The following is a 16,032-nucleotide window of genomic DNA, read 5'->3' as shown; positions in this document are numbered from 1 at the left end:
TTATCTTTATCAAAGATAACTTTTCAGTTATCTGATTATCTGTTATCAAAGTTAATTTTTTGGTTATCTGTGCCCACCACTGGTTATCGGTTATCTGTAATAAAGATAATATTTTAGCAGTTTATCGGTTTAGTGCCATAAAGGATAACTTTTGAGTTATTGGAATAATGGTTATCAAAGTTACCTTTTTGGTTAGCTGTGCCCACCACTGCCTGTAGGTAATATTGTTGAGTTATACTCGGAGCAAAATTTCTCTTCCACATCAGCAACCCATCAACCAGCTGCGTCTTTCTTAGCAATGCTTCTCAACTTGTACTTGCAGTATGCTCATGCACATATGCATGTCTTTGTAGGTGCTTGGGGGGTGTTGAGGTGATGCAGGTCCCCCAGTCATCCAAGTGGAGAAGCCAGCTAACAACGAGTGGCTTTGCCTGCTGAATCCCGCCACCACACTCATCCCTCTGTTGCTCCCTCCATCTCTGATGGCTCTATGGGGTGTCGTCAGCCTCAGCCTTCACTGCTGGGTGTGTTTACAGTCAGCGGTAGCAGAAGCTGCAGTGGCAACAGCCAGCCTCCCCAATGACAAACCTGGAGGTCCGCTGGACTGGCTCCTGTCTGATAAGGGGCCCTTCCACCACTCCCCTGAATACATCGACTTCGTGGAGAAGAACCGGCAAGGCTTCTCCACCAGATACAAGATATACAGGTGAGTCACAGCTGCAGGAGGAAACTAAAACTGTATGCACAAAAGACAAATGTTCCACCCTTTTCTCACATTTATAAGGCTGTGCTTGATTAATCTCAATCTTTGTAGAATTATGCACATGTCCGTGAATGTGATTTCCACTCCAAGAGTTACTCAGAAATGGATGCAAGCACACACACCGCTCGCATACAGATTCATCTGTCTGCTCCACCAGCCTCTCCGCTAAAAGGAACAGTGCCAGAGCCAGAATCCTTCCACAAAGGCATGACACATAATACCAGCTGCTGTGTACGTTCTTTAAAATGATTTGCAATTCTACCATAAACATACTTATAAAACACAGCAGAATGAGATGTTTCCCACAGGTCTACACCAAAAAAAAAAAAAATGTAATTACTATTGCATAATAATTGAGCCGTTTTATCAATGAAAATAAAATACAGAATGCAGAATACAAGCCAAATATTAAATCCTTAAGCAAACATCAGCAGCTTTTATTGGACAGTAATTATATCTGTGAGTATTATGCTCAGTGCTGTTCACCAAAGATGTTACACATTCAGCCTGTGTGCAGACACACACATTTATATCTCTGGACTATAGAGTTTTTACAGTAAAATTATGAGCATTACGACTTCCACTTTATTAATTATTTTAATTAAAGGTCCACACCCACATTTGGTGATAACCACTGTGGTTCCTTGTGGGATTTACTGCAGATGTGATTAATTCATATTTTAGGGTCACTTTCATTGGCGCTTGGTGGGGACCTTTTGGGAACCTTCCAAAAGTTCAGAAAATTAACATTTGCCATTCATAGATCTATATTTCCCATCACCTCCGTCCTCTTGCATATAACAAGGTGGAATCATTATTATTGCTTGGATTTGCTGAAAGGTTATGTCTCCAATGTGATTGTTTAATAACAAGCAAAATATTGAAATAGTGAAAGCAGTACAATAATAATCCTGTACTTGTTGAGGATTGCTACACCAGAAGGATATTGTCTACAATTTCAGACATGCACAGAATCGCCTTCAACATAACACATGCACATTAGTTGGTAAAAAATGGCAAAGTACATTCAGTTCATCACAGTGGAGGGCTGTGCAACTGTGGACATTCACTGACAAATGAGTGTTGTCTATGGTGACGCCTGTGTGGATATCAGTTGAGTCAGGAGATGGGCAAGGAGTCTGAAAGATGAAAATCCAGCCACGATGACTCTGTATTACCAGACCTCTCGCTGGTGCCCCATAACAGCACCAGATGTACACCGTCAAGTCTGGGTGTGATGGCATTGTCCTCAAATAATTTTGTAACATGGCAACACTTTTAACTCCAACCCATATGTGAACACTGTGCAAAAGCTGCACACATGCTTGAAGCTGGTTTGTCCTGAAAAAACAAACAAACAAACAAACAAACAAAAAAACAGTTGGTAAGCATGACATTGTTTGGCAAATACAGGATGGATTGTAGCAGCTCAAAATTTCTGAGCTCTTAACACACCTGCTGTTCAGTCTGCATCTTCCTCCATGTGACTTTACCCTTTTTGCCAAGCTCATTACACTAATGATGCAGACATCCAAGCAGCTATGTGTTGCTGTAGCCAAGAAATGACACCCAATTTCTTGACAGATGGGATGCAAAAACGTGGCCACCATTGGTGTATATGTGTAGGTAACTAAGGTAACTAAGTGCAAAAGGAATGACATTGCTGGAAAGATAACATTCTGGACATTAAACCGATATGTGATTCATGCAAGTATATTGCTTGTTACACCCTTTGACAGACTGATGTGTTGTTGAGGGTGTACCCCACCTCATGTCCTATGCCTGCTGGGATAGGCTCCAGCCCTCCCGTGACCCTTGGAGTAAGCAAGAATGGAAAATGGATGGATGGATCTTGCTTATTCCTGAAAAGATTGCATAGGAAGTAAAACTTTTCAGCCAACTCTTATTATTACTCGTATTATTATTATTATTATTATTTAATTTCCAGCATTATTATAATGGGTTGTTTTTTTTCTGTTGTTTCTGTTGTTGTTCAAGATTACTTTTCTAAAAGCAGGAGCTCATCATTTTTTTGCAGCTCAAAGCTTCACATTTCAAAGCTTCTGACTGATCATACTTTCATTTGCGTCCATTCAGAAGGGTGCTTCAGAACAAAGAAATCTCAGTCAGTACAACCATACAACTGATTCAAGCACTGTGACAGCAATCATCTTTGTATTTCCAAAAAGTGCACTTAATGAAATGAGATCAATCCCACATCTCTCCTCTGTTAGCTATCAGATTCAGATGCAATAAAATATGAGATGTCACTTGGACTAATTAAACACGAAGGGTCTGATTTACTCAAGGTTTCTCTGTGTAAAAACGTGTCCAAACACCACTGGACTCACAATATGCTTGCATGCTGAGTTACTAACAGTGTGCAATGAGGATAGTATCTGAAAATGCACTAAATGGACAATGTGCTATTTTGCGCATTGGACATTCATAGATATGCAGTTTGGGGTTTGTGAAATATTGTAGGAGGGAAAATGCAAATAGGTGAGGTATGCATTCACAATGTTTAAGGTCAAAAGGAAATTTATCGGATGTTGATAGCATCTGTATGTTGGGAATTTTAAACCTTGTTGTCAACTTCATGTCACTGCCCTTGGCCCTCCTCCTCTGCCAGCCGATATGATGCTGCGTCCTCATTCACGTAATTAAGGGCCCCTTCACACATAGTGCAAATTTGGTCAAATTAGGCGAAACAGTGTCAAACAGTTCGAATTAATGAACTATGAAAACATCGCGCCAACAGGCAGGTGTGTATGATCCTGCTGCAAAGGTGTCATGCACGCTCATGTATGAACACAGTGTGAGCAACTGGAGCATGTGTAACCACATCGCACCGCTGCTGTGGGAGAAAAAAAAAAATACATGCCACCCATGGGATTTGTACATGGACTTTATTGGTTACTAGCCTGAAACGTCACCACTGCACTACTGTTGCTGGCCTGAAAATGGTGTGGTAAAATGCCTGAAATCAAGAAAGAGATGGATGTATTTAAAAAAAACACACCATAAAAACACCCTCTTATCAAGCATGAACTGTCTGTTCCTCTGTAGATGACCCATGGTCACAGACGTACAGTCATAAAATGACATTAATGAAGCAGTGTGCTCTGATCATGTCCACATCTAGTGGTCCGGTGTTTCCAGCCAGCCCCGCGCACATGTCCATGTGGAACAGAGCTCACGTGGGTGATGTGACAGTCAGGTGGCCCACTCCGTGTTATGTTCTGATGGTCCATTGTCACCTGGGGAAGCCTGTCGATGTGCGTGCTGTGGGTGGACACACCCCCTGTCAGTTCAGCGCACACACCAACACACCATCTGTACATCCATATATGTATCAGGCAAGTGCACCCCCCCGCCTCCCATCACCACATATTTTTACAGATGGGGGGGAGCGCAACACATGCGCGATTCATCTGCATGGCACATGTGTGTGCGGGAGAAGCCAGCACTCTGGCACCTCATGTGTGTTGCTGTTTTGCAAAGCCACACTCGTGGGGCACTTAGATAAATTTCACATCCAGCTTGACAGTGATCGTCTACTGACTGTTGTCATGTTAATAGTGTGAATGGCCACACATTTTCTAAGTGCCACATGAGCGGTATTAGATGTTTGTGTGTGTCAGCTGGAATTTGGCCAACACCTGCCCTGAGAGGGTTCGATGGACTCTCACAGCACACACTCTGTCTTTCAGCCGCTGGTGTGCACAAATAGTTGTAGCAACAGGTGTATGAGGCATTTGAGGCAGCTACAAATTTACATGTTGTGCATACAATTGCTGCTTCATGCGCATTTTGACCAAATTTGCACTATGTGTGAAGGGGCACTAACAAAGGGTAATTTACTCTTAATGTCTGGCTTTTTAAAGCATGGACTCCCAAAATTTCCTGTCTATTTGTATTGTTAAGTGTGTCTGCTTGAGGTTTCTTCCTCAAATCATCAGAGGGAGTTTTTCCTTACCTGTGTCACCTGTGTGCTTGCTCTGGGGGTTGGTAAGGTGAGACCTTACTTGAGTGAAGCGCCTTGAGGCAGCTTTGTTGTGATTTGGTGCAATATAAATGAAATAAACTGAAATAAATTGAACTGAATAAAGAGGTGATAATTTACTTTGTGCTTGCTTCTTTAAGAATATATAACATATACGTCATATCCAGCAATGAAGTCAAACCAAATTTAAAAATCCTACAGCAGAAAAAAGGGTCACGAGGGCTGGAGCCTATCCCAGCAGTCACAAAGCATGAGGTGAGGTTCACCCTGGGCAGGATGCCAGTCTATCACAGGGTCACATATACACTCAACAAAAATATAAACGCAACACTTTTGGTTTTGCTCCCATTTTGTATGAGATGAACTCAAAGATCTAAAACTTTTTCCACATACACAATATCACCATTTCCCTCAAATATTGTTCACAAACCAGTCTAAATCTGTGATAGTGAGCACTTCTCCTTTGCTGAGATAATCCATCCCACCTCACAGGTGTGCCATATCAAGATGCTGATTAGACACCATGATTAGTGCACAGGTGTGCCTTAGACTGCCCACAATAAAAGGCCACTCTGAAAGGTGCAGTTTTATCACACAGCACAATGCCACAGATGTTGCAAGATTTGAGGGAGTGTGCAATTGGCATGCTGACAGCAGGAATGTCAACCAGAGCTGTTGCTCGTGTATTGAATGTTCATTTCTCTACCATAAGCCGTCTCCAAAGGCGTTTCAGAGAATTTGGCAGTACATCCAACCAGCCTCACAACTGCAGACCACGTGTAACCACACCAGCCCAGGACCTCCACATCCAGCATGTTCACCTCCAAGATCGTCTGAGACCAGCCACTCGGACAGCTGCTGGAACAATCGGTTTGCATAACCAAAGAATTTTCTGCACAAACTGTCAGAAACCGTCTCAGGGAAGCTCATCTGCATGCTCGTCGTCCTCATCGGGGTCTCGACCTGACTCCAGTTTGTCGTCGTAACCGACTTGAGTGGGCAAATGCTCACATTCGCTGGCATTTGGCACGTTGGAGAGGTGTTCTCATCACGGATGATGCGAAGAAGATGTGTTGCACTGCATGAGGCAAATGGTGGTCCCACCAGATACTGACTGGTATCCCCCCCAATAAAACAAAACTGCACCTTTCAGAGTGGCCTTTTATTGTGGGCAGTCTAAGGCACACCTGTGCACTAATCATGGTGTCTAATCAGCATCTTGATATGGCACACCTGTGAGGTGGGATGGATTATCTCAGCAAAGGAGAAGTGCTCACTAAACTGGTTTGTGAACAATATTTGAGGGAAATGGTGATATTGTGTATGTGGAAAACGTTTTAGATCTTTGAGTTCATCTCATACAAAATGGGAGCAAAACCAAAAGTGTTGCGTTTATATTTTTGTTGAGTATAAATAAATAACACATCACACACACCTACAGATGTTTTCAGTCCACCTAACCTGCATATATTTGGATGTGGGAGGAAGCTGGAGCACCTGGGGGAAACTCATGCAAACGCAGGGAGAACACGCAAATTCCACACAGAAGTCACAGGTGGTAATCAATCCCATGAAAATTCAGTAAGGTATATCTTATATATTATATTCCAATTCTAAGGTGGAACTATGCTAGTATACTAAGTTATATCTAAATATCTAAAAAGGAAGAGTAAAATAGAAGAGTAGAAAAGAGGAGAGTAGAGCCACTTAGGTGCTTGGTCTTGAGAACCAGGGATGGTAGGTTGAAAAGCTTTTTTATCCCATGGGAACTCTCCCTATCCACCCAAGCGGCTCAAGAAAAAAAGTATATATAATAATAAATAATAAGACATAAGAAAGATAAGATCACACACACACACATATATATATATATATATATATATATATATATATATATATATATATATATATATATATATATATATATATATATATATATACTGTAACTATATTTAAATATTAAGGGTAATAAACAACATATGCAATAAATATGGTACTATATAATATATAATATGCAATGATCTTCTTGGTGTGATGCATCAGTTCCAACCACAATTCTACAGTGCTGCCCAGCAGCAAACTATTTGTTCACAAAAATATGGATTCATTTGCCTTGATGACCTTGCTTTTTGGCAGCAAAGGAGGCATCTGGAAGCACTCATGCAACAAATTCTCAAACCAAGTTTGGAGAAAATTTGAGAAATGAAAACTGAGCCTTAAAACTATATCTTGAATGAGTAATGTTTGTTTTCTTATGGGATTACAGTGGGACTAATTGCATTCTTGGGAGGGGTGGTATGGCCCCATTCATCCTTATCCAAGAACCCCTGATTTCCACCACCACTGTTTTAATTTACTTGTGCTTGATGTTGAGTAATACATATGGTTTATGCATTGGTTTGGGATTTTAGCACAACATGATTCAGCTCTCTTATGGTTGATTAGAATACCCAAATGCCTGCATGTTTCTGCTAAAACTAAAATCTTACCTGTTGGTGGCATAACCATAAATACTGAAGTGCTGTATAATTACAGGCCCATCATAAGAGTGAGATAACAATTTCAGCTTGACATATGTTTCTCACTGTGCATTTCAGCAAGCTTACGCTTACCCCAAAAAATTGTACAAGTCCTTGGCTGACCTGTTAAATCACTGGAGCAGAAATTACATTACTTTTTTTTTACCCCAAAATGCACTTCAGAGGAATCAGGTGAGGTTGGATAAATTGATAGATATGAGGGAGGGAGTGAGCTGCTTTCATCTGTCATGGCCAAATTAACCTGCAAAGCTGCACCTGCTAAAAAAATTATGGTTAAGAAGCAAATTATTGACAGAGGAGAAATACTTGTGCAGTGACCTCAAAGAGTCTTTTAAATTATCTTTTTTTATTGCAGGTTTAGATCCAGTCAAACTAATAAAAGTGTTTGTAAATTGTTCCAATAAAATCTGACTTAAAAAAAAAAACAGTATAAAATATTTATTAAATGAAACATGGCTTGAGTTGCAGAGTTGCAGAGAGACATCTAAGCAGTGATTATTGCGTATTTATCCCTCAAACGACCAAACTGTTTTAGCGACTAATATGTCAGAGTGAGGTTATTTATGACCCCATTGACTTTATATTGAAACACTTCAACATAAATGATTGTTTTATGGTTCTTCATATTTATTTCCCTCTCTAATATATTTGTCCATCATTCTTTTCATCCTCACTCTTGGCATCAAGAATCAGTCTCAAGGCTTGTGCAGCTGTAAATCTTGTTGTTCTACATCTGTTGGCCATGTCTCCTTACTTAACAGTAAAATATAATGATTAGAGTTGGCAAATTACAATACCATTTGAAACTATAATGTCAAAATATCATAGATCTTCCCGGGGACATAAGTGACCCTGCACATGTTTGAATTATACTTGCCATACAGATCAGCTGATCCTTGCAAAATTATATGGACAAATGCAAGACAAATAGATTGACAGATTTGTGGGAGGAAAGCTAATATTAATCAATTAGCATTTATGTGAGGCAGCAAGGTGGCTTCATGGTTAGCACTGTTGCCTCACAGGAAAAAGGTCATGAGATTGATTCCCACCTGTGGCCTTTCTTTATGGAGTTTGCATGTTCTCCTCATGTCTGCATAGGTTCCCTCCAGGTGCTTCGGCTTTCTCCCACATCCAAAAACATGCAGGTTAGGTGACTATTACCATTACACAATATGGACATCCCAATAGTTTTCCTAGTTGTCTTCAAAAAGATCAATAGTAGAAGTTAAATAGAATATACATACAACATGTGCAGGACCAGGTCCTCCTGTGTAGTTCTGATCTTTCTCAGAATCATCCTTACCCCACAAAGTGAGATCTTTCATGGAATCCCAGACCGAAGGAGATTGACAGTCACCTTGTGTTTCTTCCACTTTCTAATAAATAATCATAACAGTTGTTGTCTTCTACCAAGCTGCTTGCCTGTTGTCCTGTAGTCCATCCCATCCTTGTGCAGGTCTACAGTTTTGCTCCTGGTGTCCTTAGACAGCTCTTTGGTCTTGGCTATGGTGGACAGGTTGGAGTGTGATTGATTGAGTATGTGAACAGGTGTCTTTTATACAGGTAACAAGTTCAAACAGGTGCAATTAATACAGGTAAAGAGTGCAGAATAAGAGGGCTTCTTAAAGAAAAATTAGCAGGTCTGTGAGAGCCAGACTTCTTGTTGGTTGGTAGGGGATCAAATACTTATTTGCAGCAGTAACATACAAATAAATTATTAAAAAAAATCATACATTGTGATTTCTGGATTTTTTTTTTTTTTTAGATTATGTTTCTCACAGTGGACATGCATCTAAGATGAAAATTTCAGACCCCTCCATGATTTCTAAGTGGGAGAACTTGCAAAATCGCAGGATGTTCAAATACTTATTTTCCTCACTGTAATTTATTCCCTGCAAAATCTCATGTATAACATTAAAAATAGCGTTTGTTTTACATTAATTTCACCAGACCACAGTGGTCTGTGCTTTTCAGGGCCAGTGTGTGAATGTGTGTTTGTGTTTTTTCCAGAGTTTACGGGCATTTTCCTTCATTTTGGGGACATGTTTGCTTGGTTGATTTGGTTCTGCTTGGTGGTTTTGTGTCTCTCTGGTGGGATTGTTTGAGGCTTTTTGCTGTCTAGTGTCATTTTGCTTCACTGGCAGTTGTGGCTCTTGGATCCCATGTGGTCATTTGGCATTGTCCTGATTTTGTTTTGGCAGTTGGTATCAGCTTTGGATGGTGGTGGTTCTAGTTGGATGTGGTGCAGTGTGGATGGGGGTGCCGTGATGATACAAACATCAACATATTCTGAAAAAAACACACAGACATCTATATCTGTAACACACTAAGTCTCACTGGAGTGTTAGTCTGTCCAAAACTGTCATGTAGAGGAAAAACAAAACATAGGTTGCATTTATTTATTTATTTTTGGCACTAATTCATGCAACAAGAAGCAAAATGAATGAAAATGAAGCAAATTGAAAAATTCAATCAACACCTTTATGGGCAACACACATATTGCGTTAGTGGGCAGAGGTTAACAAGCTAATGAAGCTTTTCTAAAAGGTACAAAGAACTTACGGGGAAATGCTTCTTCTTGCTGCTATGCAGATGATCATAGGGGATGTGGGGGATGGGACTCCGAGCTGTGGTTGCCAGAAAAAAATCCAGTATAAAATTCACAAAAACGGTAGATACCTTTACAGAAATGACTGTAAACTTTATAATTTAAAACTGTTGTAATTTTCAAAAAGTGATAACAGGAGAATTGGGTGAAGGCTGCTTTCAACCAGGGATATTCTGCTTGGGCAGCAAGCATCTAAATGCTTGCACCAACATTCTGTCACATGGTGTGAGTGAGTCTGAAAATATGAAGAGCTGCACAATCTGTTTTATGCTATTGACATATATGTGATATATGATATGTGTAATGTCTGATTTTTTATTAGTCCTCATATTAGCATTCTTTGTACAAATACAGTAAAAAATGTTAGTAAGGCAAAAAGGTATATAATTCATTATATTCTCAGCACAATGATGCATAACGTTTATGTACTGTCTCCCAAGCACACAGGTTTGGGAAGGAAGCCAGGGCAGCCCAAGACCCATTCTACATCTGACGTTGTGTTATGAATATGCAGATCAAACACCAAACCCACTCTGGTGACTCAAAGCAAAATGGGAACAACACATGTTACTGTTCAGTGGCAATGTGTAGCAGTTTCTTTGGTTGGAAGCATAGAGTTTTATGTTGCTTGTTTTGTCAGGCAGAAATAGTTCCAGACAGAAAATAATCACATGATATCTGAACAGTATGATGATGCATTGCATGCAAACATGTCACTAGTACATATTTCAGTGTTAAAATCTGCTGCCTTGCAAATCCTTGGAGGGCACCTGATTGCACAGTAAAATGAAAAGTGTGGAGTGATGGAGGGAAAAAAGCCAGAATGAAAGCCACAGTCTGACGTATCAGTATGAAACCAAATCAGTGTTTATTGTGTCATAAATAACATCTGCTGTCATTCTGGAGGATAATGTCCAGGCACCTGGAGATATCCTGACATCTATGGATTGGTGTGAGGACGCTTTACTGTGATCGGTTGCTGTGTTCCAGCTTTTTAATATTTCCATCTGTCGGAAAAAAAAGGTGGTGTATTGGAGCCAAGCTGCATGGGAGGTAAGATTAATAGTGTTATCATGCAGCCAAGTGATTAGTGAGCTCTTAGTACTTATTACTCTGCATTATCACAGATTCCCTAGAGAGGCTTTCTGTCAGCTGTAAAGTTGAGTTTGAATATCTATACATTTCCAGAAAGTGGCATTGATTAATAGTGATGATATTAAAGAGGAAAAACTAACTGAAATGGTAAATAGTTCTCAAATCATAAAGTATACTTCAATTCAGTCCCTTTTGATTTCAGGAACATTGAGTAAGTAGCTGCAGAGCTGGATCGGATTAGTACGAAAAAGTGAAAAGTGAATTGTGGTGATGGGACCAAACACTGGGACACTGAAAGGGAAAACTGGGTCCATTTTAAGGTGATTTCATAAAATAAATACTTTGGATAATCAAAGTGTGGCAACATATATTGACAGTACCAATCAAAGGTCCGGACACACTTTTCCCATTCAATTGAATATATATATATATATATATATATATATATATATATATATATATATATATATATATATATATATATATATATATATATATATATATATATATATATATATATATATAAACCTGCTTTAGACATAAGCCAAATGCCAATAATTTTGATCAAAATAACTGCCCAACATTTGATTTTGTAATGCTGATGTCAGAAATATAATTGTTAATTGGCAAACGTTTATCCAGCAGAACTATAAGAGGTGGACTCCCCAAACTAAGTGGAAATACTTGGTTAAAAGACAAACACATTTGAAGTCCTGACAGTCAGGTGCTTAACAGTTGAGAAGTAGCTGAAGAAAGGGATTAAATAAACAGAGATGGCCAACACATATACAGGGCTGGAAATTTGAATCTGCCTGGTCATACCCACAGCCTAAGCATGTTGTTGTTTTGCTGATTGTGCTGTGGCTGTGTTGTGCTGGGTGTGCTGTAGAAAGGGATTAAATAAACAGAGATGGCCAACACATATACAGGGCTGGAAATTTGAATCTGCCTGGTCATATCCACAGCCTCAGCCTAAGCATGTTGTTGTTTTGCTGATTGTGCTGTGGCTGTGCAGTGCTGAGTGTGCTGTAGAAAGGGATTAAATAAACAGAGATGGCCAACACATATACAGGGCTGAAAATTTGAATCTGCCTGGTCATACCCACAGCCTCAGCCTAAGCATGTTGTTGTTTTGCTGATTGTGCTGTGGCTGTGCTGTGCTGAGTGTGCTGTAGAAAGGGATTAAATAAACAGAGATGGCAACACATATACAGGGCTGGATATTTGAATCTGAATCTGAATATTTGAAACCCACATTCAGCTATTTTGTGCGTAATTTTCAGTTCAGCTTTAAAAACAAATTGTACCAGTTTGTTCCCCATGTCATGAGGATTCAGAATATATATAGTTTTTAGGGCTACATATTATAGTTTGGGAGTTTATCCCGGACATACAGAAAGACAGAAAGAAGTGGCAGCATGAAAGCACATGGTACAACACTGTATGGTCTTACATAAATGGCTGTTTTGGGGGTAATTTTCAGTTCAACTTTTAGAAAAATGGTACCAGTTTGTTCCCCATGTCATGATTCAGAATATATATAGGGGGTGGTGGCCAAGTGGTTAATGTGCTTGGTTTCAGTTCAGAAGGCTCCGGGTTCAAATTCCAGCCCTGCTACATTTCTCCATGCAATGTGGAGTTGCGTCAGGAAGGGCATCCGGCGTAAAACCTGTGCCAATTCAACATGCAGATCCACCTTGGAATTGCTGTGGTGACCCCGAGTGCAAACAAGGGAGCAGCCGAAGGGACATACTTTTAGGGCTACCTATTATAGTTTGGGAGTTTATTGCATATGGTACAACACTGTATGGTCTTACATAAATGGCTATTTTGGGGGTAATTTTCAGTTCAACTTTTCAAAAAATGGTACCAGTTTGTTCCCCATGTCATGATGATTCAGAATATACATAGTTTTTAGGGCTACATATTATAGTTTGGGAGTTTATCCCGGACAGACAGACAGACAGACGTAGCCCTTTATATATATATATATATATATATATATATATATATATATATATATATATATATATATATATATATATATATAAAGGGCTACGTCTGTCTGTCTTGCAAAGAGAGAGGATGCCTGAGGAGTGGAGGTGAAGTGTGGCGATTCCTGTTTTTAAGAACAAGGGTGATGTGCAGATCTGCAGTAACTACAGAGGCATAAAGATGACCAGCCACAGCATGACATTATGGGAAAGAATAGTAAAAGCTGGGCTTAGATGACAGGTGTATCAGGATTTGTGGACAGAGACATCTGTACACAAATACAGGACTCAAACTCACTCTGAACTTTAAGATTATTTACTTGTTGGTAAAGCAGGGTCCGGTACAGAAAAAAGCAGTCCAATATCAGCAAACAAATCAGAAACATCAGGCGATTAGACATGGTCAAAACAACAGGCAGGTGGTCAAAAACACACCGTGGCAAGCAGGTATAGAAACAAACAGGTACAGAGCTGGAAGCGAACGCATAGAGCACAATGATCTGGTGGAGAACTAGTGCAACTCGTGAAGCCTATATGCAACCCGGTGATGAGCTGCAGATTAGAACAGATGTGTGGAAAACTCCAGAACACGGTGTGTCCCAAACTGTGTGCACCGCCCACCGCCAAGCACCAAGAGAAACAGACAAGAGAGATAGGGAAAGACAAAGCCCAAGCAGAAAAAACACAACAAGAGAAAACACACACACACACACACACACACACACACACACACACACACACACACACACACACACACACACACACACACACACACACACACACACAAACCAAATCAAACCCAAACTAAGCAGAATTAAACAGAGCAAGCATGACACAAAAAGTCCAGATCATGACAAGGTGAAGATCTGTGAGCAGCAATATGGTTTCATACCAAGAAAGAACACTACAGATGCAATGTTTGCTCTGAGAATAATGATAAAGAAGTATGGAGGAGGCCAAGAGGAGTTACATTGTGTGTTTTTGGATTCAGAGAACACTTAGACCCCGTCACACACAGCAAGAATGTGCAGGAATCAAGCAGAATCAGCTGCAATGGAAACAAACAAACAAAAAAACAAACAAACTTTGAGACGCAGCTGGAAGAGACAGCAGCCTGGACAGTCATTTTGGAATGCCACCAGATCACATAGAATGTGGGCGGATCCTGTCCAGACTACCTTGTGCACACCTGCACTGCGAATTGCTCCTCGGGCCGTACAGGAGATGAGTTTCATGTTTCAAGAAAGGCAGAATGACATCTACAAATAAACACTTCTAAATATAAATGTGCTATTTTTGAAACTGGATAACACCTCTGAAATGATTTAAAAGACATCTCACAGATGTTAATGTGCACACTCTGGGAATGCTGTTTTGAAAGTGGGCTTTCAACACAACTGCACAAATATTTCTAGTAATGTGATGCTCAGCTATTGGTATAGAGCTAAAAACATAAGAAAACAGCATCAATTCAATATCTCAGAATATCTCACAATCACTTGCTCATGGCTGGTTATTTCTGAACTTCAGATTTGCACCAGAGATAACACCCCTTATCTTATAACATCTTCAGAGTGTTTTGACCCCTGTGATGAGAACCACCACTCACTGAATCTCCAGTTTTTGTACGCCACTATTGGCCTTGCACTCATGTGATGAATAGATATTGTGTCCTTCCATTCATGTCATTTGAGCAACCAAAGGCACCATGCAGCCTGCTTTGTCCTTCACCAAGATAAATGTGAATCTAGGTGGATAGATGGATAGTTGGGCATAATGAATAGATATTCTATCTGCCCATTCACATAATGTGGGCTCCAAAAACGGCACCATGCAACCAAACTTCGTCCTTCACCAGAATAAATGTGTGTACAGGTGAATTGCTGAGGGTTAGCTTGCTTGTAACATGAACCTTCCTGTCCTGATTAACGTATTTGATTTGATAAATGTTCTTTGAGCTCTGGGGATGATCCTCTGTGAGTAGTTCAGACATGTAACACTACTTAGTTTTACAATTAGCAGCTGTATCATAAGCATGCATACCTCAGAGTGTATTTCATACAGCACGAGCAGCACTGATCTTCATTAGAAGAAAGCATCCAACGACATATATCCTGTAGCTGTTTACACCAGGGCACTATGCTGCAACGAGCACTTCACAAACAAAGACTAACGAACAATTCTGCACATGTGCTTGAATCTAATTGGCATTTGAAGAGGATTATGGGGATTTAAATTGCTGCAAAGCTTTGAAAATCTGACTTAAAATTTTCACAAGACAAATCATTTTTAATTATTTATGTAAAGGACAAACAGGATCACAGAGAAGCTTTAGAAGAACAAAAGTTCACAGAGTCCTGCAAATAAATAAAGCAAACTAAAGAGTGAACTCCCGGTAAACCGTAAATCACATTCAAGGATAAGTAAACTATTGATAATACAGAGCATAGAAAAAGGAAATTAACATATTTAGACAGCTTGATAACATACTGATGTGTTTAATACCACCTTGAACATTTCTGAGCACCACTTCTGTCCACATGCATGAGATGATTAAGAATTTTGGCCAAAATGATGAACAATCAGGCAGATCTACAAAATGATGAAGAAATTATATGTTAGCATTATATGGTTATGTTTGTCATGATATATGCTGTAACCTACGACAAAATGTGCAGATAAATGTAATTTCAAATATAAAGAACTTGTTTAAAACAATCATCAGTGGCCAGACCTACACATTTCATGCTACATGTAACTTCAATTACACCTGCACCTAAGTTCGATGACAAATGTGATGATGGGCAGCAGGAGTAAAGCAAAACAAAATTGCGTGTATTGATTTGGCGCATCAAAGTTTAGAAAATTTAAATTAGTCTGTGCTCATTATCAACTCTTTCAATTTGTGTTCCTCCTGTGAAGGATTTTGCTCTTTGCCATTTGGATGTCTTATGAGCTGTTGGTTATTTTGACAAGTGGACTTTAAGCCCCGGACACATGGCACTAACGAAGGACACCAAAGT

General features: G+C 39.7%; 1 protein-coding gene across 2 annotated transcripts in view; it reads left to right on the top strand.

Moving 5' to 3' along the window:
- Window positions 1-357: 357 nt before the first annotated feature.
- Window positions 358-16,032, top strand: part of LOC117518329 (BMP/retinoic acid-inducible neural-specific protein 3-like) — a 178,325-nt gene continuing 162,650 nt past the window's right edge. For both annotated transcript variants that reach the window (XM_034179433.1, XM_034179432.1), the window contains exon 1: window positions 358-706. In XM_034179433.1, coding sequence (XP_034035324.1) covers window positions 483-706 — 224 coding nt within the window. In that variant the 5' untranslated portion in view covers window positions 358-482. The remainder of the gene's footprint in view (window positions 707-16,032) is intronic.

Source organism: Thalassophryne amazonica, chromosome 10 (genome assembly GCF_902500255.1).
Source record: "Thalassophryne amazonica chromosome 10, fThaAma1.1, whole genome shotgun sequence".
NCBI classification, from domain to species: Eukaryota; Metazoa; Chordata; class Actinopteri; order Batrachoidiformes; family Batrachoididae; genus Thalassophryne; species Thalassophryne amazonica.
The sequence above is the reverse complement of the archived record's forward strand: the minus strand, read 5'-3'. Positions and strand labels throughout refer to the sequence as shown.